General features: G+C 43.2%; 1 protein-coding gene across 5 annotated transcripts; it reads right to left on the bottom strand.

The window, feature by feature from the left end:
- Positions 1-24: 24 nt before the first annotated feature.
- Positions 25-20,155, bottom strand: TMEM14A (transmembrane protein 14A). Of its 5 annotated transcripts, XM_045543737.1 has the most exons (7): positions 20,021-20,155; positions 18,170-18,268; positions 17,818-17,945; positions 8,709-8,793; positions 3,730-3,831; positions 2,171-2,258; positions 25-309 (listed from the first exon to the last, which is right to left on the bottom strand). In XM_045543737.1, the coding sequence occupies exons 4-7, from the start codon at positions 8,776-8,778 to the stop codon at positions 270-272; spliced, it is 300 nt and encodes a 99-aa protein (XP_045399693.1). In that variant the 5' UTR covers positions 8,779-8,793; positions 17,818-17,945; positions 18,170-18,268; positions 20,021-20,155; the 3' UTR covers positions 25-269. The 5 variants fall into 5 exon arrangements, with proteins under 5 accessions (XP_045399693.1, XP_045399691.1, XP_045399690.1 ...); XM_045543735.1 differs by having other exon boundaries at positions 17,818-18,268; XM_045543734.1 differs by lacking the exons at positions 17,818-17,945; positions 18,170-18,268; positions 20,021-20,155 and adding an exon at positions 13,075-13,230.
- Between the last annotated feature and the right edge of the window lie 7,748 nt (positions 20,156-27,903).

Raw genomic sequence — 27,903 nt, 5'->3', positions numbered from 1 at the left:
CAGCAAATGAAAGAGCATGTCATGATTAAACATCTTAAATGAAAATAATGCTTGACAATTAGAAAACAGTTTAAGTTTTTGGTTTTTTTTTTTAAAAAAAAAAAACACTTTAAACTTGTGTTTATATTAGAAGTGACAGTGTTACTTTTGTTTCTAACATAAAATAAGACACTTAACATTCCATATTGAAATTCATCTTTTAAATACAAAGAATATGCCCTGCCCGTTACAGTAGGAAGACATAACTTTGCTTTCAGTTCCTCTGGATCTCAGAGCAGCAGTAAGACAAGTCGCAGGATCATCAGGAGGCTGGATTAAAATAACAGAAAGGCAAAGGCAGCGTCACGCTTACCTGGCACGAGACAGAAGGGGTCACTTGCCTGCCTAACCTGCCGGGTTACTCGGCCTTGGCTTCCAGGGCTCTCCTAGCCCTACCCCTTGGAGCAGGTGACCTCATCATCCCCGTATCCTCACTTAGCAGACAGGACTGAATCAGCCACTTAAACATGTTCACTAAATGAATGAGAAAAGTCAGAACTTCGTTGTTCTGAAAACCTGGGATGAGAGTTTATAAGAGAAAGGTGTGGAAAGAAACACAAACCTTCAAAACCCAGTAAAGTACAGCAACTTGGGAAAATAATCTAGGAGCAATTTAGGGGAGTTATTATTACAATCGCAGCTACTTCCCATTGACTGGGGTTTTGTCTTCCTGATCTGTAAACCCTACTTCTGATTCTCCCCACCATCAAGTATCATTTTTAGAACAGGGTAAATATAGGCTAGGCATGGTGCCTCCCACCTATAATCCCAGTACTTTGGTAGGCCAAGGTGGGAGAATCACTTGAGCCTAGGAGTTCAAGACCAGCCTGGGCAACAGAGTGAGTCCCCAATCTCTACACGAAACAAACGAACAGACAAACAAAAATTAGCTGGGCATGGTGGTGCACACCTTGTAGTCCTAGCTACTCAGGAGGCTGAGGCAGGAGGATCGCTTGAGTCTGGGAATTGGAGGCTGCAGTGAGCTATGAGAGCACCATTGCACTCCTGCCTAGTGACAGAGTGAGACCCAGTCTCTCTCCATCAATCAATCAAAAGAAAAAAGAACAGGACTGGAAAGCAGCCCTGGACTGGAAAGCAGTCCTTTGTAATCACACCCCCACCCCATAACACAGAGTCACACTAGAAAATTCTACAGAGAAGCAGAAAGAAGAACATTAAAATTATTCATTATGCTACCACCCAGGGAAAAACACTACTAACAGTTTGAGATATTTCCTTTCTATCTTGGTTTTCTATAGGTAAACCTTTTAGAAAACTGGGATCACACTATCCTTGGTCAGTTCTGATCCTGTTCCTACACCTCATGATGTCACTAAGATTTTCCAATGCCACTGAATAGTTTTTGAAAACATGACATGCAATGCCTGCTTAATATGCCATTAAATGGACAAAACATTTACTGAAACATTTCCTTACTGGTGAAGTTTTGAGTTGTTCCTAATTGTTCAGTTTATCATGCTTTCCATTAGAAATAAAGCTTCTATGAACATGCCTTGTGTATATCTCATTTCTTTGCAGTAAATTCCAAAAAGTGAAAATGTATATCAAAGGAAGTAAGCATGTTTATGGCTTTCAACATGAAAAAGCAGTTGCCAGGAGGAATTAAAAATGTTATCTCCAAATTTTTACTTGGTAATATGCTTACTATCAAGGATAGAGTTACTGGATCAAATTAAGAGAAATTTTAGGCTCCCTATTTATCTTTTAAAAAATATGAAATTTCTTTTCCTTAAAAACTCAAAATAACTGCATCAGATTGTCACTCTGTCCAACTCTCTAAAAGAGACTGAGTATCAAATTTAAATTAATACATTTAATGTTTCAGGTGGGTGAATCTTAAGGAAAAATGAGGCTGAATTTAGCTCTTTATTCTGAAAAAGGCACATGATCAGACACTATAGCAATATTAAGTGTATCTGATGCGAATGCATCAAAAGAAAGCCACATTAAAACCAAAGACCAACTGAATCCAAGATATTTTAAGGTTTTTATAGTCATGCTTATTGTAATACAAATTACTTTGACCTTTCATATTAAAATTGATTTTTGCCAATAATTCAGCACTTCAAAATGACAGCATAAAGTATAGATCAAAATAGTTTTTTCTTACCTTAAACCTGCAACCAGCCCAGCAGGCATTATTTTCTTGGACCTCTTAAATCTCACACCCATTATGGTGGCCAGGAAGAAAGCTGTAACTGAAAACCAAACCAATTCATGAACCAAAGTGTCAAACATGTTATCAATGATTATGAAAAAAAAAAAAAGGTATCATTTAAAGTTTTCTAACAACTATTATATACAGTTGCCATTTTCTTGAAAAGACAAAGTGCCCTATTAAAATACTTTATAAACTAGCTCATCAAAATGTTTCTGAGCAAACGAACATGTTAAAATCCATCCTTGAAATATCTTCAAAAGAGAGTCTTTTGCTAACCTAAATTTCTATTCAAAGAACACTCCCTGAAGGCTAGGACTACAATTTACTGAACTTTCCTCAGAAACACCAGACAGTATACTTGGACCCACAGGAGACACTCAATAAATATTTAGTTAACTGAATATAAAGAAAATAACCAGTATTTCTTTTAAAAGTAAGATCTGATTAATAAAATAACACTAGGAGGAAGGCTGACTGGTTTTTCTTTGTAGCATTCCATTTTGGAGAATTTAAAGTCTGGAGAGTAAATAACAGTCTAAGTAATAATATTATATTCAGAAGCTCACATCAGCCTTGTAGGAGCTGTACCAATATGAAGCGGAGGTGGTTTTATCTATGAGATTAGGGCATCAATGTCACAATTTAAGGACAGCTTTCAAAGAAAAATGTTCATTGATACAAAAAATAAAATGATTGGTAATAAACATATGTGAACTAAAACATATGTGAATGAAAAGCCCCAAATAACTATATCTTGCTGATATAGTTTTATCTTTTGATACAATCTCATCAGAAAAAATCCCTAGCCCCTATTTAAAATAACTAAAGAAAAAAAGCCCACAAAATCTCTCTCCTTCAAATATAGAACTGATCCAATTTTGTCATTTGTACATTTTTCCATACCCCCCCCATGGCACTTGGAAAAATAATCAAATCAAACAGATACAATTTCCTTGGTGTAGTTCTCTAACCCTCCACTGTATTTCTCTTCCAAGTGAGACAAAAGAAAACCTAGCATCATTGTGGCTTTAAACACACAGGTTTCCATTTTATCTGTGCACATTCTCCCATTAAGCTCAACAATGAAAGAAGCTAAAAAAAAGTGTCAGTCTTGCTCTTCTATATTAAATCTTAAGGCACTGCAGAATTTAAAAGCTGTTTGTGAATTAAATAAAATAATGCAAGGCTGTCTCTTTTTAGTTATTTTTACAGCAACATAAAAACTACGCTAAATATGCATTTAGGAGAGTTAACAGAAAATCTGGGAATAATTCTTTGTGTTTTCTAATTTAATTTTTCTAGTAACAAGTTTTATGGAAATATTCTTCTGAGTTGGAAGGTTTATTTTTGATCAGGTCCGTCTAGAAAGGAGCAACTGTGTTCGGCCTTGACACATGCATATGGCCACTTGCCATTCGGCTAAACATTTTCTAGTAAACCTAGCATAGGCTGTCACAAAGGCCACCTCCAGTGTTTGATACTCTAGCTGGGAAAAATGCCTTACTTACACAGTGACACTTTTACGTCTCGTTTGTCATTGGAGACACGGTAAGCTCCATAGCCAGCCAAAAATCCTACAAAAAGACCAGCAATCAAAGATGGAACACCACCTGGAAGGGAAAAAAAAAGCATGGGCTCACAAAGAGAATCCCCAAATGAGAGGAATTCATTCCACTACTTCCAGTATGACTCAGGCGCCTTCAAGTGTATCCCTACTTGGGCACTGTAACTGGACAAAACCAAATTAAGTACGGGCTTCTTCATTGATAGTTTCTAAGAAATGGCTGTTTCATGCTGAACCCCAAATGCAATGCAGGGATTAGCTATCCCTTGGGGGAGTAAGAAAACCTGCTGTGTAGTAGAGGTTTTGACACTGATTGCATTAGTTGACTTCTTTACGCCCTTCCTCCCACCCTCATTCTCCTTGCCTCATCTTTCTACTGTGAGGTTGTGATGGTGGAAAATAAGACGCAATGGTATTTTTAGCTCATATAGGTAAAGAGAGAAGTGCTGTGCAAACCAAGCAATGGTTCTGTCCTGAAAAATTAAAACCTTAAGCCTCAAGATGTCAGGACTTAAGGACTAATGGAGACTATACTGAGAAAGGGGAAGAACCAGGGAACAGATCCACCCACGCCACCAGGGCACACCCAGCCCCCAACCCATCCACCTGCCCCAGGGTACTATGACGAACACCGAGAACTTCAGGTGCCCTGGACAGTAGGCTACATGCTGGTGACACTGTGAACAAGACACACAGAGTCCTTGCTTCACGGACTCACCCTGTTTATAACTGTTGGATTACAATCCTGGGGGCAGGGTCAAGGTGTCTCTATTTTTTAAACATCCATAGGAGATTCAGATGTGAAGCCAGGGTTAAGAACCACTGCAGCACATGCACAAGTGTGCGTGGATGCACACACACAGAGCACCATCCTGAACGAGAAGCCAAATGCACTAGATTCTAGTCCTAATTCTTTCACTTGTTGACTGAAGGACTTTGGCTAAGTTACTTATCCTCTCTGAGGTTTATCAGTTGCAAAACAAACAGGGTTAATATCATCCATGTCATATATATATAAAGGCTTAGAGCCGGTTGTAGAGGCTCACACCTATAATCCCAGCACTTTGGGAGACCAAGGCAGGAAGATCATTTGAGACCAGGAGTTCAAGACCAGCCTGGGAAACATAGCAAGACCCCATCTCTGAAAAAAAAAAAAAAATTAGCTGGGCATGGTGGTGCATGCCTGTAGTCCCAGCTAGTTGGGAGACTGAGGTGGAAGGATGCTTGAGCCCAGGAATTTGAGGCTGCTGTGAACTATGATTGCACAACTGCCCACCAGCCTGGGCAACAGAGCAAGACCCTGTCTCCAAAAAACAAAGACTATTACAGTTGGAAATAATATTAAATTCCCTATTGTTTTCCTCCAAATCTATTCTTCAAACACAGTAAGATGATCTTTTAAAAACATATATCTGGACTGGTCAATCCCCTAATTAAAAACTTTCAGTGCTTCCCAATACACTTAGGAAAATAAACCAGTTTGCTGTATTGTGGAAGTCCTGGCCTTCATTCACTTCCCTGGATATGCCAAAGTCTATTCCTCACAGCTTTCAGACATGCTGCTCCTTGCGTGGACTGCTCTTCCCTGCACTGTTCCCCTGGCCAAGCACAGCTCCCCTTAGATGTGTGCAGAAGCACCTAGTTCCTCAGAGATGCCTTCTCTGAACCACAACTCTGAACGAGGGCCCCCATCATAGTCTTCCATCATTCACGATCATATATTTATATGCTGTTCATGGATTTAAGGTCAGTCTCCCCCACCCACTTGTGGGCTCCATGTTTTTTTGCTCATTGCTGTTTTCCCAGGGTAAGACAAAGAACCAGGTACATAAGGAACACGTGTTAAATACTGATTTAATGTGTGCCTGGGTGCCCCCTGTTCTGGGTCATGTTCAAGCAGAAGGTATCAGATAAGGATATAGTTAAGGAGATTAAAGCATTTTCTGATATGTATGACTAGGTCACCATTAAGGTGTCTTCTCACCTAGAGATTCTGTGATCCTTCTGTATACCATGAAGATTTCTGTACTGCTAGACCTCCCTCCTGCCCCCTGCATCTCCACCATCACCATACAAACACACTTAAGTATGTAGAAAGAGTGGCAGTGTCTGCACTTGAGTCTCGAAGAGATCAGACAGCAAGCAGCAAGGACGGCAGCATGCTCAGCAGCAGCCCATGTCTCTGAAAACCAGGAGGGTTCTTGGGAGAATTCATCCTGCTCGAGGAAGGAGGCAGGACTGTGGACTCTACCTTATAAGAAAGCCATGGCTAGCGGAAGGGGGCCAAGATCCTGAGAAAAAGGAAGTGCCCAAGCTCTTACCCATCCCCTTCCTGGGTGGGACGTCTTGTTAGGGGAGTTTTCAAAGGAGTTGAAAGGCGCACATGGGAACCTCCCTCCAGGTGGTCTCGTGGCCTTCAGAGTAGGAACCTGCCCAGCATGTGCTCCTGCTCCTCTCTGTAGGGGCTGCCGTGCTCTTCCCAACTGGAGTAGGAATGTGTGAGGTCAGGTTCAGCCCTGGTGTAGGAGAAATCTGAGCAAGCCTTCTGACCATCTTTGGCTTTGGACCCTTGGTGCTACCTGGCCTCGGAAAAGCCTCCAAATCATAGTGCCATCCTGGTTATCCACTTCCCTGGAGACCTACCTAGGAGGAGGGGTGAACCCAAGCAACCTCAGTGCTCAGCACCCCGTGTGCTCAGCACCCCGTGTCCTGCAACTGTGCTGCCTCTCTCCCCACCAAAGGAAAAAATCTCACTTTGACCCAGCTTCCATCTGTCAGCTAGTCTAGTTTAGGATTTGGATATATTTGTGTCCTCCCAACCAAACACTATTTTTTGGGTGTGTTTAAAGACAAGGTCTCACTCTGTCACCCAGGCTGGAGTGCAGTGGCACAATCATAGCTCACTGCAGCCTTGAACTCCTGGGCTGCAGGAGTTCCCAAGTAGCTGGGACTTGCCACCCTGCTCAGCTAATTTTTTTTTTTTTATATATATATAGATACGAGGTCTCACTATGTTGCCCAGGCTAGTGTCAAAGTCCTTGGTCCCAAGTGGCCCTCCTACCTTAGCCTCCCAAAGTGCTGGGATTATAGGCATGAGACACCGTGCTCAGCCCAAATACTATATTGACATCATGTCTTTCACCTACCCAAAATTATTCTCAATAACGGTCCCTTAAAAGGGTCTCCTGACCTAGCTACATGGGACTTAGGCCTAGGCAAACTCTAAGTAAAAAGAGAAAGAGTTGACTCACTTCCACACAAACAATCTAAGATATCTGGGCCAAAAGCAGCTTAGAGTATAACACGAAACTAAAGTACCAAACTAGAAAAAGGTATTTTGCCTCACTAGTCCACACACCTCCCCACTGGCAGGGCAGCAGTGGCAGAAACAACCAGAAAATCAAACCTTTATTCTATGCAAAATACGTTACATGCATTGTTTTACTTAATCCTAACAAATTAATTTACAGGTGAGAAACTGAGGCCCAGAAATTAAAACAACTATCAGAGCTAGTAAGTGGTAGTGTCATGACTAGAATTCAGGAATGCTCAGTTCTGTAGCCTGTGCTTTTAACCCACACTATACTACAAGAGTGAGCTTCCCTGTGAACACATAATACTCTCAGGGGCTTCCAGGATCACTCAGTGTGGGGAGCTCCTTCGGGAGACCAAGAAACCATCTTGTGCCACTGGGCAACAAGCCCACGCAATCAGAGCCCTTACAGCTAATGCAACTTCATTTGTCCCCACCAGCTGGTAAAACCTGCAGAGATTTGGGTTAGAATAATAAAGTAATTCCTCCTACCCCAACACACATACACTCTCTTCTTCTCCCCCCTCAAACAGGCAGACAAAAATGTCCAGACGTTCTTTCCCACTCTGTAATAGAAGTTATTTAGATATGTCTTTAACAACAAGAAAAACTTTTTTCAATAACAATCCTCAGGATTTTAAACTGAGTCCTCTGTCAAGTAGATTATGAATACTCTGGTTTCTCTTCAGATCTTATAAATCTTTCGAATTTTACTAAATGTGATAATGAAACACCAACTTCTGAGTAGTTGTTTAACAGATCTTATTTTGGTGCCCTCATTTTTTTCCTTTCACACATATCTGCGATGATACACACATTAAGAGAGAAACAACAAAAAATCTAAAGTGAATTACAGATTTTAAGGAATCTTAGAAGATAATCTGTTCTAACCTGCCAGCCCCTCAGCGACCAGAGAGAACTGTGCTTCTGGACTTTGACTTCTTAGCAATCGCTAAAGAAGGAAGCTAACTGGTAACTGTGTAGACCTGGCTTTTTCATTCCAATTCAAATATAACACCCTTTGAAATAAAACTTCATTTAAAAATTTTCATTAAAATAAAAAACAAAAATATGAAACACCATGACTAGAATTGATTCTACCTTAAAACAAAGCAAAATATAAAATTTTAACCTTTCCTTTTTCCCCACGAAAACCCTTTAATTGCTCAACTGGGTTTTTTTTTCCCCTCTTTTGAATGGAGATGAAGAGACAACTTTGGATATGATATCTTAGTATTTAACAAATTTTCTTTTGCAACACACAGTATCAATATAACTTAGTTTTTGGTACTATGATTATGTAACCAAAAAATCCTCATTTAATAATAAGCAGGGACCCTGAGGGAGGTTAAATCAATTATACAACTGATAATGACAGGTGAAGTTAGAGTTTTGTGGTGGAGAAAGCCCAGAAGCCCAGGATGCAACACTCTGCCATGCCCAGTCCCATGTTACCCGCCATCCGCCGCCCCGTGAGTCCCTTCCACGCTGGAAGCCAGCCACCTCCGAGACATCTTCAGCTTCTTGTCCCAGTTACAGACCCTCAGATGACCCTAGCACAACCACCAACCCCTACTAAGTCCCTTTAATGAAATTTGGTTCTGGCTTACCTCTCCGCTTATATCCCAAAATGCTTCCAAATGTCACGAGGGCTGCGTAACCAAAACCGACCAGGTCCATTGGCAAGGTTCAGCTCTAAAGCAAGGCAGAAGGGACAAATTTTACAAAATAAAGAGTCTGGGGAAGTAGATATATATAAATATTACATGCAACCCATAGAATTACAGAAGTTTCTCCAGCCTACCAGAGAGAGGTTTGTCACCACTGTCCCCTTCCTCATCACTCCCAAGCACAGGGGGCACCTCAAGGGGATTCTCCTCTGCCTGTCTTCAAGACCTGCCATACTCTCAGCTGTTTAATTCTTTTTACTTCCCCCAAGAAAACTTCCGCTCTGGTCAGCCAGGTCTCCTCACTGGACTGCAACACTCCAATCCTCACTCTTCACTTCCAGGGGTGGAATGTCCTCCCTGCAAGAGTGAGCTTCCCTGTGAACACACAGGGAGGCTATGTGTTCCCCTCTCGTCCGCCTACAAAAGCCTGACCATCCTCTGCACGCTACCTTACAATGGCCCTCGAAACCTTCTCCCCCGACTTCTGCCCTAACTACCTGCAATCTCCTTAACTCCGGCCCGCATCATCAAACTGGCCTGGAGCAAATGGCTTCTTCCTCCTTGAAATTCCTTGACTTCTGTAATTCCTTCTTAAAATTTTTTCATATTGGTACAGATAGTTGTCCTGTGACCCTCCCGACACTGAAGAACAGAAAAGGGGTAATATGGATGTCTGTTTGGTGATCGAACCAATGATACGCTGTAAACATTTGCTTTGTCACCAGCTCTGTTGTGAGACAGGTCTTCTGTGCTAGCAGAGGCATCCACACTTAATCAACAGCAAATCACTAAAGAACATAATGAAGCCCTGGCACGAAGTTGCTTAGATGACAATGACATCCTATTATGCACAGAGGCAGCTAAAACATATATCCAGCGGTGAGAAGTTCCACTGAATCCCACCCACAGTTCTCTAAGATGTAGTAGACAGCGTGCTGGCTGCAGGCTGGGCCGGAGCACTGCTCACTAGCTGGTTACTGGTCCTTGGACCATACCCCTCCCACCCCCCAGAATCCCCCAAAGTGAGGGAAATAGATGAGATGAAGTTTCTTGCAGCTTTTTGAATTCTAAGATTCCTAGTGGTGGTTTTATATCTTAACTTTCTTACATCTCTATTTCCTCAATGGGAAAAATAGTGATCTTTGTAAATAGGAGGGATGGCATATGAGATTTCTTATGTATTTTTACAATTTTCTCACTGCTTGTCATTTAGGTTAACCGGTCTTTTATTCCATGTAGCAACTAGCAACAAATTAATTCAGAAGAGCAGAAAAGGGGTTTTGAGCTTATCTCAGAGAATCAACTAGAACTTCCCGTGAGGAAGGGTCTGGGGGAGGGAATCTGAGGCACAGAAGGCGATGACAACACCAAAAAGGAGGCAACACTGAAAAACCCTCAGTATCACAGGGAGAAGAACTAACACAGGAAAGCCCATCTGTGCCCGAGCAGTGGGACAGTAGGTGCTAGGCGCCATTCTAAGGCCTTACAGGCATCAACTCATTTCATTATTACCACAATCCTATGAGGTATGTACTACCATCATTAGCCCCATTTTCCAGATGAGGAAACTGAGGTACAGAGGAGGGAAGCAATGCCTCAAGGTTACATAGCAGAGCCAAGATTTCAAACTCAGGGAAGTCTCACCCCCAACCACTATGCAATCTCTGATAACTGACTTAGCTGGGTGAAAAATGTGAATATGCAAATGAAACTGATGTTCTTCAGAGTTTTCAACTCTGTCCCCTTGTCCTCACAGCTTAAAGTCGTGACCACAGTGCACTGTCTCCATCTGGTAACTTACCATGTTCAGCATCCCATGCTCAGTCCTACCTGCTGTCTTTCTCAGGGACTATCCCTATTCCACAACGTACGCTCGGCTTCAAACCTGATACCACTCCTTACTAGCTACTGTAAAATTAGGCACATTCCTTAACCTCTTTGTAACTCAGTTTTGCCACCTTTAAAATAGGGATAATAAAAATATCTACTGAATAGGGTTGTAAGAATTAAATGAGTTAATACTGTAAAACACTTAGCACATACTGAGCACTCAATATTAGCTGCTCTAGTATTAATGATTATTCTTCTCCTTCACCCTATACTTCTTTTTAAGCTTGATGTGTATAAAGCCATTATTACTAAAGCACACTGAGAAAACTGAGGTAGGGGGAATTTATGATTCAGGCAGTGAATCATACCATATTATTACAACTTATATTTATATTCAATTCCATTTAACAACTATTTATTGTGCATATCCCTTGTGCAAGGCGGTAGTAAGTGATGGAAAGCCCTAAGACATGGCCTTGGTCCTCCAGGACTTACAGTACAGCACAGCAGTAGGAGGCAGATGAGTGAGTGAGCCCTAAGAGGAGAGGCATGGGCACCATACAGGGAATGGCACCTGACAACGCGTGGGGCTGTTTGGAGGAAGCAGGGTCCCAACTGGGACCCTGGGGAGGGCAAGAGTAAGCCAAGTGAAGAGGGTGGCAAGGAAGGGTGTTCCTGGCAGAAGGGAGAACATGTGCAAGGCCCCAGTGGCATGAGAAAGCACGGCATGATCTCCATATGAAAAATGCAAGCAGTCGTGAAAAGAGGGAGCAGGTGAGAAAGACAGACTGTACCCCCAGATAAGCTTGGTAAAGGGAGTCTGGCTCCTGTCCTAAGAGCAGTGAGGGATGGATGAAGTAAGCCTCACGATCAGATTTACATTCCAGCAAGCGCTTCCTGGCTGCAGGCTGTTGCAAAAACTAAGCAAGAGCTTAGTTGCTGAAGGTAGGCTGGCCTAGAGAAACGGCAATGAGGGTAGAGAGAAGCTGGTTGGGTTTGAGAGGTTCAGGAGGTAGAATCTACAAGCCTGGATACGGAGAGGGAGGGGCGGGGATGAGTCACAGATGACTCACCCCTAGGTCCCTGGCTTGGACCATGAGGAGAGGTGGGGGGTAGGGGAGCCTGATGCTATGCCCTGAGACGGGGAGCACTGGAACAGCAGCAAGTGTGTGCTGGGGGGAAGTGGGAGGTGGCCAGAAATGATGGGACCCACTTGGAACGGATTCGGTCTGAGATGCCTGACACACAGTCGGAAAACACCCTTACATAAAGATTAAGTAGTAATTTGGAGAAATATTTTCTCCTAATGCCAAGCAGCTGGTGTGAAAGGCTGACTCCCCTCTCTATCCTGAGCCCCCCAGCTCTTCCTGTGACCCCCTCTTAGGGACCCATCCCCCTTCACTTGGTGTAGAGTTACTTTAGATTCTCTCCACTCTCAGGCAGTCATGCTCCTTGAAGGGAAACCCAGGTTCAATTCGTCTTTGTCATCCTTATGACACCAAGAACCCTGCCCTGCACAAGGCAGGTGCTTAGAAAATACTTGAAAAAATGAGTTGGTGAATGGGTGAACCAAAGGAATAGCTTCCGCCTGAAGAGATTCTGTAACGGACCTACCCAATACAGCTCTACTGCCAGGAAACAGGCAGCCCCTTAATCTCCTTAGTGAAATGAGGGTTGTTGTAAGGAGGCAAAATAAATCTACTCCCAATACTTGCAAGAAGTTTCTATTCTCACCGAGAAAAATCCAAAGAAAAAGCAATTAACCCTCCTGCTCCTTTTCCAGGGCAGGGCCATTTAGCCAGGCCAGAAGCACACATTAAAGCCAGAGGCCGTGTTAACAAGCGAGGGCTGGTGTGGGGGACTACGTGCACAGAACGTCAACGCTCCCGTCGCCAACGCGATGCTCACGGCTTGGAATGGCCAGAAAGCGTCTAGGGTGCAATGCAGCCAAATGGCTTACTGCACCGCGTACAAAACCACGTGACAGGCCCCTGCATCCAGGTCTGCCCCAAGACCTCCAAAATTTGGGGAACTCACTGAAGGATTTTCCGTAATCTCTTATATGAAAAGCATTTTCACATGCTAAAACAATAACCTACCCTTGAGCTCTTTGGGGGCACGAAAGACACCTTTTCGAGTGAAGTCTGGGTGGTGCTGGGAAGGGTGAAACCCTGCCAAGCATTTTTACAACGGCCCGTGATCCGCCTCCCCCTTATCACCACGCCAGCTCCCGGAAGGTAGGAGACAGGGCAGGTGGGAGGTTTAGGGCCGTGAGAAGGCAGAAATTCCCAGGAGAAATGAATGCTGGGAGAGCAGACCCCACCCCCTGCAAAATCCCCTCTCAAGGTCCTCTGCATCACTGATTGCTGCAGGGATTTCGGGGTTGGGGGGCCATTCAGCAAAGTCCCTTTCATTTCTGCGCCTTTGCAAGAAACTTCAAGGCAGGAAGGTCTCGACTGCGGGATGCACAGCTCACCTGCAGCCCCGAGCCCTCACCGCAGATGAAAAGAGAGACGACAGGGTCCAGCCACCTGCAAGCGAGGTACCTGGAGTCCGGAAGCGGTCTCCGCGCCAGCGCCGTCCTACTCTGCACCCTGCCCTCTGCAGCCGAGCCCGGGCCGCGCCTTCCCGGCTGCACGCATGCGCTACGTGCCTCGGCCTCTACTCGGCCCTGCCCCGCCCGCGCCCGCTGGGCGGAGCCGCGCCCCACCCTTGCTCTGTCCGCCTGGTCTTGGGCCCAGTCTTGGAGCCGGGGCTGGGGTCTGCTGCCTCCTGCCTGACGGAGCGGGACTGGCAGGCACTCGCAGGGAGCGCGTCTCGGTGTAGCAAGGGATCCCAGAAGGCGAAAAGATTAACAGTGAAGCTCGTTCATTATCCGATAGGGCAACCCAGGCCTTTTACATACTCTCCAGCAGACCGTCCCCATTTCCAGTGGAGGCAGTTAAGGGTCAGAGAGGTGAGGTGATTTACTTGTCCAAGGTGAGACTCCAAGTTTGTCCGGTTTCAAAGCCCAAGCACCTTTCATTACACTATCTGTGGGGTCATCTAGATGGGGTTGGGAGATCAGGATGTTGGTTTTACACTTCAGGCCCAGGATTTGCTAGGCTTAGGGGAAAGGCAGAGAATTCCAGAGTTGGAAACCAATTCGAATTGTGTTTAGTCCAGGACAATCTGAACCTTAAATTGATTTGAAATTATGCCTCCCCCAACAACTTCTCATCTCACTCTTCTGCCTTCCAGGCTGAATACAGTAACTCCAACCCTCTTCCATATGTAATAGCCCTTCAGAGATACGAAGAAGGCTGTCATCTCGGTGCCAAGCAGCTCTAGAAATTTTGTGGTGCTGAGAATAATAGCAGAATTCCTCAGAATTAAAAAAACACCCCAGGAACTAAAATTAAATCTTGTTAAGTTTGTTTGGCTAAATCTATTCCCTGTGCATAAAAGTGCTTCCGGGAAGTAATATGACTGTACCTAACTCATGGGAAGTCTAAGTTGGTCCTAGGGAGTTATTAAGATTTCTGAAGATTCACTGGAGAGCTGATGGCAAGGCACTGGGATGTGAGTAGCAGTGGTAATCCTGAAGTTTGGTTCTGAGTCCTCCCAGCTCTCCTTTCCACTCCCTTCTATGTCCATCCTTCCCCCAGCCTCCTGCCCCTCTCTCCTCAGACTCCCAGAACACTTGCCCTATTTGGAATAAAACTAAAACCCTCTTGGAATACCTCAGCATCTTCAACTGATGTGACCTGGGCAAATAACTTCTCCCTGGACTTCAGTGCCTGGATTTAAGATGTGGCTCAGACTAGATGCTGAGATCCCTTCCACCTTGCCACTAAAGTGTACAAAGCTGGAAACAACCTCATGATATTTCTACTTGAGGCATTTTTCCTAAACCTAAAAGAAGAGCTCTTTGTATATTATGGGAATTCCACGCCCTCAGACTTGTGGGAACAGGATGGTTTTTACTTAGGCAAAGGGATCACTGCCTTCCCAACTCATAAGCCACCGGCTGCTGCTCCTCTAGCTAATGGAAAGGCTGCGGCACAGGTGAGGGTGCAAAAAAGCCTGTTTACCTCTACCTATTAGTAAAGCTTTCTATTCATGACCCATAGCAGAGAACTTAACTTCCAATGGACATTAACCCCCTTGGCTCTCTGAAGAAATGCACAAAATAAAATATACACGATTGCAAAGGAAGCCAATGTTATTGAAGTACAGTTATCAAATTATTAAACAGGTAAATTTGTAATTAAAATAGATGTGCTTCTTTATTAACATTAAAGATGACAAGATCTAGAGGTGGGTCTAATTATTGCCATAATTTCAAAGTCGTGCTACACATAAGCAGTATTTCAAGGTATCTATAACATGTGAGTATCTGTGATTCCTAGTGACGACAGAGACACAGGTACTAATACTCATACTGCAGTGGGGTTTTGCCTATTTTCCTAATGGAAAGAAATGCTAAATTTCAGTTAGAGGTCAGTGAAAATAAAAATTTCTTTTTCCCAATCAGCTTCTCAGATCTTCTGATTTCTATCCTCAGGCCCTTTGGATCTGTAGATCCCAAATTAAGAACTCCCAGTGTCTAGTAATGCAAGTTTTTGTTGGTTACACATAGGGAGAATCGGAGAAAGGGAGGCAAGGTCAAGAGCCTGACTGACTGACAAACTGGCCGCCCAGGCAGGGCCTCACTGCTTAGACCTCAGCGAGTGCTCTGCGGATCCCCAGCCTAGTTCTCATTTTCAAATGTCCAGAAACTCAGTTTGTCTCATTTCTTCCTCGTGCACCCTGGCTTTTGGGAGATTGATCCATACAAACCAAAGTCACAGGAGGACTTACTGATTTTTTTTTAAAAACACTTCAGATTTTTGATTTTTCTCTCCTCTCAGATCCCTGTGGCTATTTATAAGTTAGTTAGGCCTCTGCTCATCAGTAAAAAAAATTTTGAACAAGTATACTAATATATTGGCCGGGCGCGGTGGCTCACGCCTGTAATCCTAGCACTCTGGGAGGCCGAGGCGGGTGGATTGCTCGAAGTCAGGAGTTTGAGACCAGCCTGAGCAACAGCGAGACCCCGTCTCTGCTAAAAATAGAAAGAAATTATATGGCCAACTAAAAATCTATATAGAAAAAATTAGCCGGGCATAGTGGCGCATGCCTGTAGTCCCAGCTACTTGGGAGGCTGAGGCAGTAGGATTGCTTAAGCCAAGGAGTCTGAGGTTGCTGTGAGCTAGGCTGACGCCACGGCACTCACTCTAGCCTGGGCAACAAAGCGAGACTCTGTCTCAAAAAAAAAAAAAAAAAAAGCGTACTAATATATGTGTATCATTTATTTAGAAATGTCCTGTTTAACTTGGCTGCCTTTTTCTGGTGGCATTTTTTTTTTTTTAGTTCCAAAGCAGTCTTATTTCCAAAAAATGAATCACTTTTCCATTGTATGAGTTTTTGTCTCAACCTATACATAACATTGAACAACTCAGGTGTAGTTAGTCTGTCCATTTTTAGGCTCCTGCTGGCCTCATCAAAGATCATGGAGAAAGAGCATATACATTTTTATTTTACCATAATCCTTTTCTCCATTCTTATCCTCATTATAATTCCAAAATCAAAGAAGGACATTCTTCTTGTTTCACATTTTGGAAATATGATTTTATGCAAAGCCAACATTTTAGCATCTTCTCTATGGGTGGCAGCAATGATGGCCATCTGGTAGTCACATGTCTAAAGAGGTTGTCACCTTCCACTTCTATGAAGTCAAAAATCTCATCAAGTGCTTCTGTACATTTTGGGGACATTGAAAAGTAACCAGAAACTTTCATTATGGAAGTCTCAATTTACATTTAAATAAAATAAATCATATCCCCATAGCAGTGTTGTATATAAGATGTGCAAAACAGTGAACAGGTAAGATCTTTTCTTTTTTTTGGTAATAAGTTTACAGACTGAATGGAATTTACTAAAAATTGCACCTGCACTGTTTGATGAATATGCAGACAGAAGAGCTAAGTCTAGTTTGTATTTATATAAAATATCAACAATAAATTACAATTTCAGCAATTTCATTAAAATACTCATAGAAATTAAGACTATTCGAAACTCTGATTTTCAAGTCAAAGAACCTAACAGCTAGGAAACATTTTATGTTGCCATGATCCAGTGCATCATCGCTTGAAGGTGATATACTGTAGAAAGCATGATTGTCGTTGAGATATGACAAAATCAGCTCTACACTGTAAGAGACCAACACAATTGTTATCAAAGTTTCCCCTTTTGTTTGTCCACAAACATTTCAGTTGCAACTCCTGCATCAGGAAATGTAACTTTACTCAGTTTCATAGTGAAATCAAGGGAAAGAGAGGACAATGCATGTTTGTTCATGTGCTATGACAAAGCTAATTCACAAGCTAGTATTCTTGACTGAACATTGGTGTCTTTTTGGGAAATGAAAATACTTTTGATTGGTTTAGAAGCATTCACCTGTCTTATCCTGGACTTGGGACATTTGATCTCCATGTGTGCTTTTATATCCCCTTCTCCACCGTGCCCAATCCCAAATTCTTCTGTGTATATTGTGCAGTATGCTCTGTTTCGGTTACTTACCTCCCTAATCCAGTTGTATGTGTCCGTCCATCTGTCATTAAAATAACACAGTCCTTTAGGCTTCTTTTTCACTGACGGGGGTCATGGTTATGTCATATTATAATCATTCTCCTTTTCATTATCTGACCTCTTAGTAAACATGGTCACAGTATTTACAATGTTAAAAAATTGAACTAGCCCTATCTTGATACAAAGCACAACAGTTAATCTATAAACAAAGTCACGATATACACTTAAGTCACATCACTTTGAGTGATACAATAATGGATGGATGACCATATGGTGAACTGCAAATTGCAGCTGCCAACATTGGCGTTCGGGGCAAAAATGGGCAACAACCACAGAATGTGGATAATCTATGCCGTATCCATCTGACACTGAAGATAGTGTTGCTTTCAGCCCCTCCAAAACTGCACGGGTTTTGTACTTTTCCTCCAACCTTCCACACTTGTTGCCGAAAACCAGGCCCTTTCACATTCCAGGGAAGGGTTTTCCAGGACACAATACTCTTGATGCCAAAATTGGGATGGCTGGTTACCCTACTAGGTCCCTATTAACCCAAGGGCTAGCTCTCCAGAGATGGGAGGGGAGGCACAGGGAACTGGAGACTCCTTACCTTGCTTGCACTGATGGTGCTGAACTTCTCCAGAATATTTCTCACAGGTTGCTCTTCTTTATAAGTGATGAAAACAGAACCTTGTCTTTTGTTAGACTTTAAATCCACTGATGCTCAGTGTTCTCAATCTGAAAACACAAGCAAAGTTCAGGGGCCAGTGCCTTCCCCTGGCTTAAGTCCTAAAGGAAACTCACAGGAAGGAAGGTCCCACAAAGTCCAGAAAGGAAAATAAGGAAGGGAAAAAGCAGCCACTGGTGCTGGTAGCGAGCATAAACCGCACCCTGGGGAAACACCTCCCCAAACTTGCCAGAGCACTCCCTTATCTTCTCCTCAGTGGTTTTGGGGTTCAGACCCGCACAAAGATGTTTTTCACAGGATCCGTCTTCACGGCTGTGGCCTTTTTGGGGTCCATGCTATGGGCACTCAGCCTGTGCTTCTTCTGGTCTCAGACCTGTTCCAACAGAAGGGTAGGTTGATCAACTGTCCAGATTTGCCAAGGACTAAGGTGTTTGGGGGCTTTCAGGGCTAAAACCAGAAGTTAGGAGTTTCCCAGGAAGCAGGTCTCAGTGCTAAAACCACAATGAAAAGATTTCCCATGATGAAGGACTTCTACCACTACAACTGATTTCCTAGCATGTAGGACTTTTGGTGCTAAAACCTGGACAATTCCTTCGGAGAAGGGGATTAGGTAGACTCTGGTTCTAATTCTCACGCGCATTTCTTAGGAGCATTACCCAAGGCTGGTCCCTTCTTTTTGAGCCACAAGATTCCACCACAGGTACAAAAATATTTCATCCCCTCCAAACACACCACACTCTACCCAAGCCTGACTTTCCCAATTTTCTCCAAAGCTGAAATCCAGTTGGTTTACCTAAGCCCCCCCAAATCAGTCCTCACTCCCTGAGACCCTTTGTCCATGCTTTAAGTCTTCTTCCTTTCCTGAAAATGCCAATCTAAGACTTGTTTCCTCCAGAAATAGCAGGGATTAAAAGCACAGGCTGGAGCCAGGTTGCTGGGGTTGGAATCCTTGCTGTTCCCCCCTACTCACTGTGTGATCTCTTCTAGTTACTTAATCTTCTCTGGGCCTTAGGTTCTTCCTCTGTAAAATGGCACTGAAATGGCCGTCTCATAGCATACTTACATGTGAAGCATTCAGTGCAGTGCCCCAAAACAGGCATAGAAACAGGTACTAAATGTCCATTATCCTCTTCCTGGACCACTCTAGCCCATACACCTCTCATTCCCCACTTAATCTATACAGGAACAAGTCCTTAAACTAGGCTTCCCCCAGTGCACTTGGCCTCATGCAGCTCGGACAAAGTGATCATGATCCAGGAATGCTTTTCTCTTAGAAATCAAATCCCATACACAGGGACCCTTGATGGAGTGCATAGCTTACCTCCACACTGGCTGCATCTTTAAAAAAGACAAACCCCAACCCTCTTGATCTTCCAGTACTGGGATCCGTTTTGGGGGGATAGTCTCACCAAATTTGGTAAAATAGGCTTTTGGGTCTTTTTTTGCTGGTATCCCAGTTCTGGCCACCATTGAACAATTTTCTGAAACGGTGGGGTGAGACACATGGAGACAAGAGCTCCTACAAGGAAGCCATGAACTTAGAAGGTCTTACGAGAAAGCCAGGAGTCTAGGAAAGGCTAGATCTCCTACAGCTTTCACTGGGAAGATTACAAATAAAACCGCCATCCACCGCAAAGGGTCTACACCCACCCACCTTGAATCTGTATAGGTTCTACCTTTGAAAGATGCTCACAAATCTACACTACCTCCCCACTGAGATCTCAACTCCACCTTGGCCCTAACAGAGCTTAACAAGACCACGGCACCCGCAGGCTGGGCGAGGGAAAGGAACGGCGACCTCGCCAGGGCGCGGGCCCCGGTGCTCGGCACAAGTGGAAGTTAGTTTGTCTACAACCCTCTTATCAAAGGGCTGTCGTCTATCTCTGTGTTCCTCTTCGCCTAGATGTCGCTCTCAAGGAAATCGGTCTTCCTGGGGCCCAGACCGCGGTCAGATAGTGACTGCTCGCCCAGTGGAAGGAGGGAGCAAGGAAGGGAGGCCTTGACGCACTCAGACCCCGAGCCAGCGCGGCCCCGGGTCCGAGCGCACAGCCCCGCGCCACCCGCCCTCTCCTCTGGGAGGCGCTGAAGTCGAACCAACAACTCCCGCCAAGGCCGCGGCGCCTACCCCGTGTTCTCCTCGTTCTTGCCGCCGGCCATCCTGTCGGCCCTGACGCCGTGGTCTCGTGCTCGTTCCCAGGGGCTCGGTGGTCTCCATGGGCCGCTCGCGCTCACCAGCTTGACACACCGGGCAGACGAGCCACAGCAGCCACCACTCAGCCCAGCATGTCTACGGAAGCCGCGAGTCTGCGCGGTAACGCCCACGTTGGGGGGGCGGGCCCACATCGCCCAAATCACATGCTTATTGGCTAGTTCTGCCTGCCACTCAGCCGTGTACCGGTGTCCCATTGGCCTCAACGGTGCTCGCTCTGAACCCCGGCAGGTTTGTGCTCCGCTAAAGACCGCGCGGAGCCAGGGCCTGGGGCAGGGTCCGCGCGGGCGGCTTGTCCAGGCAGAAGCCAGGCCTCTCGCCCGCATGTCGGTGTCAGGACTTCGCCAAAATGAAAATAAGCCAAGAGTAAGACAAAACAAGTTCAAATCCCAACAGCAAAACAGCCAAAAGGAAATTCAAGGAAAGCAAATAGTACTATAAATGAGGAAAGTATAATTAAACAAAAATCAATTCTTGCAAAGGCAAAGCAAGGAACTAAAAGTCCAGGGGTGAGTTCAAGAAAAGATCAAACGTGAATGTGATTTCAAGTTGAGGACATTTATACCGATTTCTGCAAAAATTTCACCATCAATGAATCAAACTTTTCTCCTCCTTGCCTTTCCTATGAGAAGGCAGCAGGGGGCGCTGCGTGCCAGGGTTTCATGCAGCGAGGCACGGCGTTTCAGCGACAGACTTTCAAACGGCAAGCAGTGAGCTCCTAGAAAACAGAGATGTTTATAAAACTTAACAGGAAATGGGGAAAACAGGGCGATGGTCTACGGAGAGGAATGTTTCTGTGAAAAAGGTATGCGATTTCTGCACTACACCCTGTTGACTAAAGGGACGGTTTCCTGAAATACTGTGACAAGGAGAACAAAAGCCAATTATAGGACATAAGCGGGAATTTTGAGGTGGCCTCTGACAGAGATGCAGGGCACTGGAGAGTGACCATCAGGGCACGGGGCAACTCCCCGTCCTAGGCCTGCCGTCTGGATCCACACCGAACTTTTGCCAAGGACATGGGACTTTCCAGGCTAAAACCAGGACTGAGGGTTCCCCAGGACAGGGGACTTTCCTATAAGCAATAATGACGACAACAGTAGCAACAAACCATTTGTTGAGTACCTGTTGTGTGCTGAAAACTGTTCTAAGCACTTTACTCTTAATCTTCACAACAATTCTTGAGGTAGGTACTATTAATACTTTCTCCCCATCTTACAGAGGAAGGCAACTTGAGGCAAACTGAGGTCACTTGCCAAAGGTCACACAAACAGCTAAGAAGTGTCAGATCTGGGTTTAAGAAAAGAGTGTGAGTGCAGGCTCTGCAGTCATTCTGCCTGGGTTTAAACTATGGCTGCATCACATACCGTATTAATACAGAAAAGCACATAGCATTCTGACTGGCACATAGGAAATACTCAACAGCGTTGGCCATTATTATTAAAAGAGTGGTCCCTGCTCTCCAGGAGCTTAAAACTAGTTAACTAGTCAAAGAGTTGGTAAGTTTCATAAAGGAGAAAAGGTGCCAGGTGTCTGTTGAATGGGCAAATGGGATAGGTAATAAATGCATGTAAGAATTCAGGGGGAACCGTTATGAAACAGAGTGGTCGGGCCTGGGTGTCATTTAGTGTGGCACCTGCTTAAAATTCTGCATGAGCAACCTGCCTGTCACCATTAGAAAGCAGCCTCTGTTCCTGAATGACTTGAGCTAATCATTATATTCTTTGTATTTGATTATCATATGCATGTGTATGTTTTACTAAAAATACGATCAATTTTTATTTGTCATTAAAATTCACTAAGGAATGGTGTTTAACCTACTTTTTTTTGCTGAGGAAGCATTTACTAATTTTACAAATGTTTATCTTAGTTGTCAAGCCCTGGAATAGGATTCAGAAATAAACAGGGTGCCAAGTCAGAGACTAACTCTGGACTGAGGGGAGTGGGAAGGGATATCATTTTCATTGGAGCCTGAAGTCTGAGAGGGAGACAGCAGGCAAGGAGCCAGAAGAACCACAGTGTGGGCAGCAGTAACGGGCTGTGCAAAGGCCCTAGGTGGGGAACGGGCTTTGTGCCTCTCGAGAACCAAATGAGGGTACTTGGCGCTGAAGATTTGTGAATTAGATGCAGGGTGAATTGGTTCAGCAGCAAGCTGTGTTCACAAAAAGCCAGGGCTCAGTACGATTTCCTGCCTCTGAGTTTTCTGTTTCAATCATCTGGACTGTGCAGTCTCCAGATGTTGCCAAGTGGAAACTTTACATCATGGGGTGAGAGGTAATCTTGGTGTGTAGCTTGTTTTTCATTGATTGTCTGTAACTGAATTTAATGCAATGTGTCTGTGTACATTTAAGTCTAGAAGACTTGAGTCTTCTGTCTTGAGTGACATGACTCCTCACTCTTCTGTTTTGCTTAACAGTAAAATAATTACATTCTTCTCTATAGTAAATGGATTTTGCATGCATTCGCTAGCATACATTCATGACACAACTTCGTCTTTCCCTAACGAGATTTTTTGGAAATAAAAAACAAAACCAAATATTAATATTAAAGGTAGCTCAACCTTCCGTATTCTATTAGTCCCCATGGAGCCACTACTGTACTTGTGATTCTTGGAATATAAAAATCAAACAGAAAATTGCCTTACTGAGAAAGAAGACTTGATGTACAAGGTTAATCCATGTGTCTTCTTCAGGTTTCTTTGAGCAAACAACCTTTAATGCAATAAAAATGGCATCCTTGAGGAAAAGTAGATTATCTTATATGATAAAGCTCTCTCTTCCCGTTACATTAATGTTACTCTGATAACACATTTTAAACAATGTTTGTCATTTAAAAGAGAAAGTCCCAGGAGAAGGCTTAGGCCAAAAAACAGAGCATAATAATACTTAAAAACTTGCAATTCAGAGGATTCTAAAAATCTTGTCAATAATGCAGTAGAACTCACTGTAAAGGTCAAATTGGGTCCACGTTTAATAAGAGGAAAGATTCAGCCCCTTTCTCCTTTCCTTTTATAGTTTGGTCCAAGAGGCTGCTTGTTATAACAAGTTTAAGTGAGATGTCTAAGAAATTTCTTGGAAAGGAGAGGAGTATTAAAGAATCTGAAATGCCAGCCAGGTGTGGGTGGAGTGTTACTTTTAAAACAGAACAACATACCTGTAATACCTTACACAGGCTCTTGAATACCTGGCAGCATTTGTATAGGTCACCTTCTCTGTCTAGACTTAATAAAGATGACAGTTGCCCACCCCCCTTATTTGCGGGGGATATGTTCCAAGACCCCCAGTGGATACCTGATAGTACCCGAGGATAGTCCCGAACCCTATCAACAGTCTGCTATGGTTTTTTAACCTAACCGAGACAGCTACTAAGTAAAGAGGGTAGCACGGATATTCTAGACAAAGGGATGATTCATGTCCCGAGCAGGATGGAGTGGGATAGTATGAGACTTCATCACACTGCTCAGAATGGTGAACAATTTAAAACTTATGAATTATTTATTTCTGGAATTTTTCCACTTAATATTTTCAGACTGCAGTTGATGGAAACCCCAGAAAATGGAACTGGGAATAAGAGGGAAACTACTGTATTGGGATGAAGATGGGGAGGAAGAAATTACATTATTTATGAAATGGCTTTTTATTAATAAAACATTTTTAGTAAATTATTCCAGTAGCAAAGTAGTTAATAATGTTGGCTTTTAGGCTTAAGTTTTCAATTAGTGAAGCTTCAAGTCTAGGAGCCTGCCGGATGAATAAGAAATATTCAAGGCTTGTCCCTTATAGTGACTGGGGCTGCAGCCAAAATGCAATAGGATGCCTCTTTGTTGTTCCATATTGCAAAAATGTGTCTATAGGCAGAATGTTAGACAATTTGTTTTTCTTTCTCTTGTTAAAGATCTCCTTGGAGGCTTCTGAGATGCCTAATTCAGTGGTTCCCAAATTTGCTGCCCATTGGATCACCTGGGCATCTTTATAAAACACTGATGCCTGGCTCCTACTCACAGACAATGTATTAATATTTTAATTGGAACTGGCTGCAACCTAGGCATGGGAAGTGTTTTTTAAATTAATCTTTTTGTATTAAGATAGTTACAGATTCACATGAGGTTGTAAAAAATATAATAGATTCCTTGTACCCTTTATCCAGTTTCCCCCCATGACAACATCTTCCAAAGTTATGATACAATCTCACAGACAGGATATTGACATTGACACAGTCAGATACAGAACATTTCCATCACTGCAAGGATCCCTCTCTCCTGTGGGCCTTTTATAACCACACCCACTTCCCCACCCACTCCAACCTCCTGCTTAACCTCTGGCAACCACTAATTTGTTCTATAATTTTCTCATCTCAAGAATGTTATATAAATGTAATCATACAATATGTAACCTTTGGGGATTAGCTTTTTTCACTCTTAATTCTCAGAAGGTCCATCCACGTTGCTGCATGTATCAGTAATTAGTTCCTTTTTATCACTGGATGATATTCCATGGTATGGATCTACCACAGTTTGTTTAACCATCTGGATTGTCTCCAGATTGTGGTTATTAGGAATAAACATGCTATAAACATCTGTGTACAAATTTTTGCATGAATATACATTTTCATCTCTCTAGGGTAAATACCCAAGAATAGAATTGTGTGGTAGGTGCACGTTTAGTGTTTTAAGAAGTTGCCAAACTGTTTCCCGGAGTAGCTTTACTGTTTTATATTCCAACTAGCAATGTATGCGTGATCCAGTTGCTCTGCATCCTTGCCAGCATTTGGTGTTGTCACTATTTTATATCTTAGCTCTTCCTGTAGGTGTGTAGTGATATTACATGGTGGTTTTAATTTGCATATCCCTAATGGCTAATGCTGTTGAACATCTTTCCATGGACTGATTTGTCATCATTCAGCGAAGTATCTCTTCATGTCTTTGGCCCATTTTTTTTTTTTTTTTTGAGACAGAGTCTCACTCTGTTGCCTGGGCTAGAGTGCCGTGGCGTCAGCCTAGCTCACAGCAACCTCAAACTCCTGGGCTCAAGCAATCCTCCTGCCTCAGCCTTCTTAGTAGCTAGGACTCCAGGCATGTGCCACCATGCCTGGCTAATTTTTTCTATATATTTTTAGTTGTCCAGCTAATTTCTTTCTATTTTTTTAGTAGAGACAGAGTCTTGCTCTTGCTCAGGCTGGTTTGGCCCATTTTCTAATTGGATTATTTCTTTTCCTACCTTTGAGTTTTAGGAGTTCTTTGTATATTCTAGATATTAATCCTTTGTCATGTATGTGGTTTGAAAGTGTTTTCTTCCAGTCTGTAACTTGTATTTTCTTGCTTTTAGCAGAGTCTTTTGCAGAGCACAAGTTTTCAATTTTGTTGCAATCAAGTTTATCAATTTTTCCTTTTATAGATTGCGCTTGACTATCCAGCGTTATAAACCGAACAGCCTTTGCATCAAAGACAGAGTCCCTCGCTAGAAAAAGCTTTTCATGTTAAAACTTCCATCCAGATGAAGATATTCACTTCTGTTTTCTTGTTTTGTTGTAGTGACCTTTTAAAGATGTTTGTGGTTTCAGAGATTTCACCACAGATGTATAAATACACTTAAAGCTTCCAAAGATTTGAATTGTGAGACTCACAGCTTATAATCAGACCTTGTTCTTGGCATTACAGATGAGATCCTTTCAAAAGAAGGGTCTGCTAGTGGGCACATGGAGTTGACATATATAAGGGTAATTTCTGAACTGTCACACACAGGCCATACAACTTCATCAAACAAATAGTTTATTGTGTAAAGAAAAAAAAAAACCCTTGCCATGATGAGAAGAGGTCAGAAAAAGGCTTAGATGTTCCAAATGCAATCCCTACTCATTCATTTAAATGGAATACTATTCCTTTGAAAAATAAAGTAGGGGCACCTTAAGCACATGGGAATTAGTAATTATGGGCAGTGTGCCCTTACTTAGATTGTAGGGGGAAGAAGAACTTTTGTATAGTCAGAACAATGAGTTTCCAGCTATTGGAGGTTTTCAATCAGACCCTGGACCACCACTTAGCAGGGCTGTTGGAGGGGTGACTCAGGCACTAGGAAGTAAAGCAGACTAGGTGAGCTTTGAGAGCCTATGCTACCTGGGCGTCTTTGGCATCATGCTTCTTCTCCAAGGTAAAGTGCAGAAGTATCCTGGAGAGGAAGTGCATAGACAGGACTGATCCCAAGAAGATTAAACAAAGATCAGGAAAGAGCCAGGTAACTGGAGGAGGACCTTCTCGAGATTAAGTTAGATTTATGGAACTGGAAAAGACTTTGGAGGGAGGTTATCCATGCTCTTGATAAAGAGATGGAGAAACTGTTAGTCAAGCAGTCTGGACTAGAATACATTAATAAACAAACTATGGAATCCAGTGGCTTAACACGAGAAAAGTTTATTGTGCACTTCGCAAACTCCTTCATGGATGTTCCTGGTCAGGCACTTTCCTCTGAGTGATGACTCAGTGATCCACATTTGTTCTATCTTGTCTCATGGCCCTTCAACACGTGGCCTTTAAGGTCAGTGTGAACAGGAAAGAAACATCTGGAAAGGCACCCTGAATACTTTAGATATCCAAGCCTGGAGTGTGACATGCATCACTTTCACTCACATCCATAGGCAGAATTGATCACACTGCCGATCTACTTGCAGAGGAAGCTGGGAAACAGAGAACACACAGGTACCGGTGCATACTAATAGCTCCTGCCACAAGAAACCAAGGCCCAAAGGCATGCCATGATTTTTCATGACCATGTGTTAACGTTGACAGAACTATTAAGAGATTCCTGATAGGATAACTTATAGGGTTAAATGTGGTATATGATGGTATTTGGAGCCTTCCATGGCCTGGTCTTGGGCATTCTACCGTCCTTTTTTGCCACCCCTTGCCTGGCAGCTAGTGTCCCAAAAAACAGAACTGTTCATACTTCCCCATGCCTACTTGGCCAGATATCTTTGCTCATGCTGCCCTCACTTAGGTGTGACTGTCTTCTACTATACCTAACTTCTGTCTACTTGTTCTTTCAGACTTAACTAAAGCATCTATGCTTCCTGGAAGCTGATCTCAATCTCCTGATCCCCACCTCCCAGGCAGAGTTAGGTATATCCCTCTGTGCTCCCACATCATCCCATCCATGTCCCTATCAGCACAGGACACGAAACTTTATGTCATTATTCATTTTTTATTCTATCGCCCTCATTAGATTGTGTACTTCTTGCAACTAAAAGGCATCATATGTATTTTTTATTTTTTAAATTAACATACATTAAAAATGGCTTTTTTGGTATACAGTTTATAAATTTTAACTTTATATATTGTTAGAGTCGGAATTTGGTTCTTTGTATGCTGAATAATTTTGGATTATATTCTGGACATGTTGAATATTATCTTAGGAAACTCTGAGTCTTATTTAAATTCTATGGAGTGTTGACGTTTTTGTTTTTGCAGTCAGTCAACCCAGTTGGTTTCCAGCTGCAAGTTTGGACCAAACTTCTGTGGATTGTGGTTTTGATGTCAGTTCTGTTTGCATCTTGGCAGTGCTATTCACATGTGTCTGATGTATATGTTACCTAGTGGCCAGTCCACCTGGACAATGGTCTCTCCCATAGTTCAGTTCTCAGAGTCTATGATATACTTTTTATGGTCATATCCATGCATGCACAGTTCTGGAATAAGCCCAAGTTCCTAAACAACTTGATGGGGTAGCATTCCCAGCTCCCTTCTCCCTGAGATCTCCCTGGTACTTTCTGGTTCCCTGAAGTTTCCCTTTTTGATCCTAATCTGCTCT

The sequence above is a fragment of the Lemur catta genome, chromosome 2 (assembly GCF_020740605.2).
Source record: "Lemur catta isolate mLemCat1 chromosome 2, mLemCat1.pri, whole genome shotgun sequence".
NCBI classification, from domain to species: Eukaryota; Metazoa; Chordata; class Mammalia; order Primates; family Lemuridae; genus Lemur; species Lemur catta.
Note: the sequence above shows the minus strand (reverse complement) of the source record. Positions and strands in the feature narration are given on the sequence as shown.

Coding starts and splice junctions, on each gene's coding strand:
- TMEM14A (XM_045543735.1), bottom strand. CDS start 8,778: ATGGACCTGGTCGGTTTTGGTTACGCAGCCCTCGTGACATTTGGAAGC. Junction 3,832..8,708: donor TTTGGGATATAAGCGGAGAG/GTAAGCCAGAAC, acceptor TTTCCCTTCCAG/GTGGTGTTCCATCTTTGATT. Junction 2,259..3,729: donor AGACGTAAAAGTGTCACTGT/GTAAGTAAGGCA, acceptor TTTGGTTTTCAG/TTACAGCTTTCTTCCTGGCC.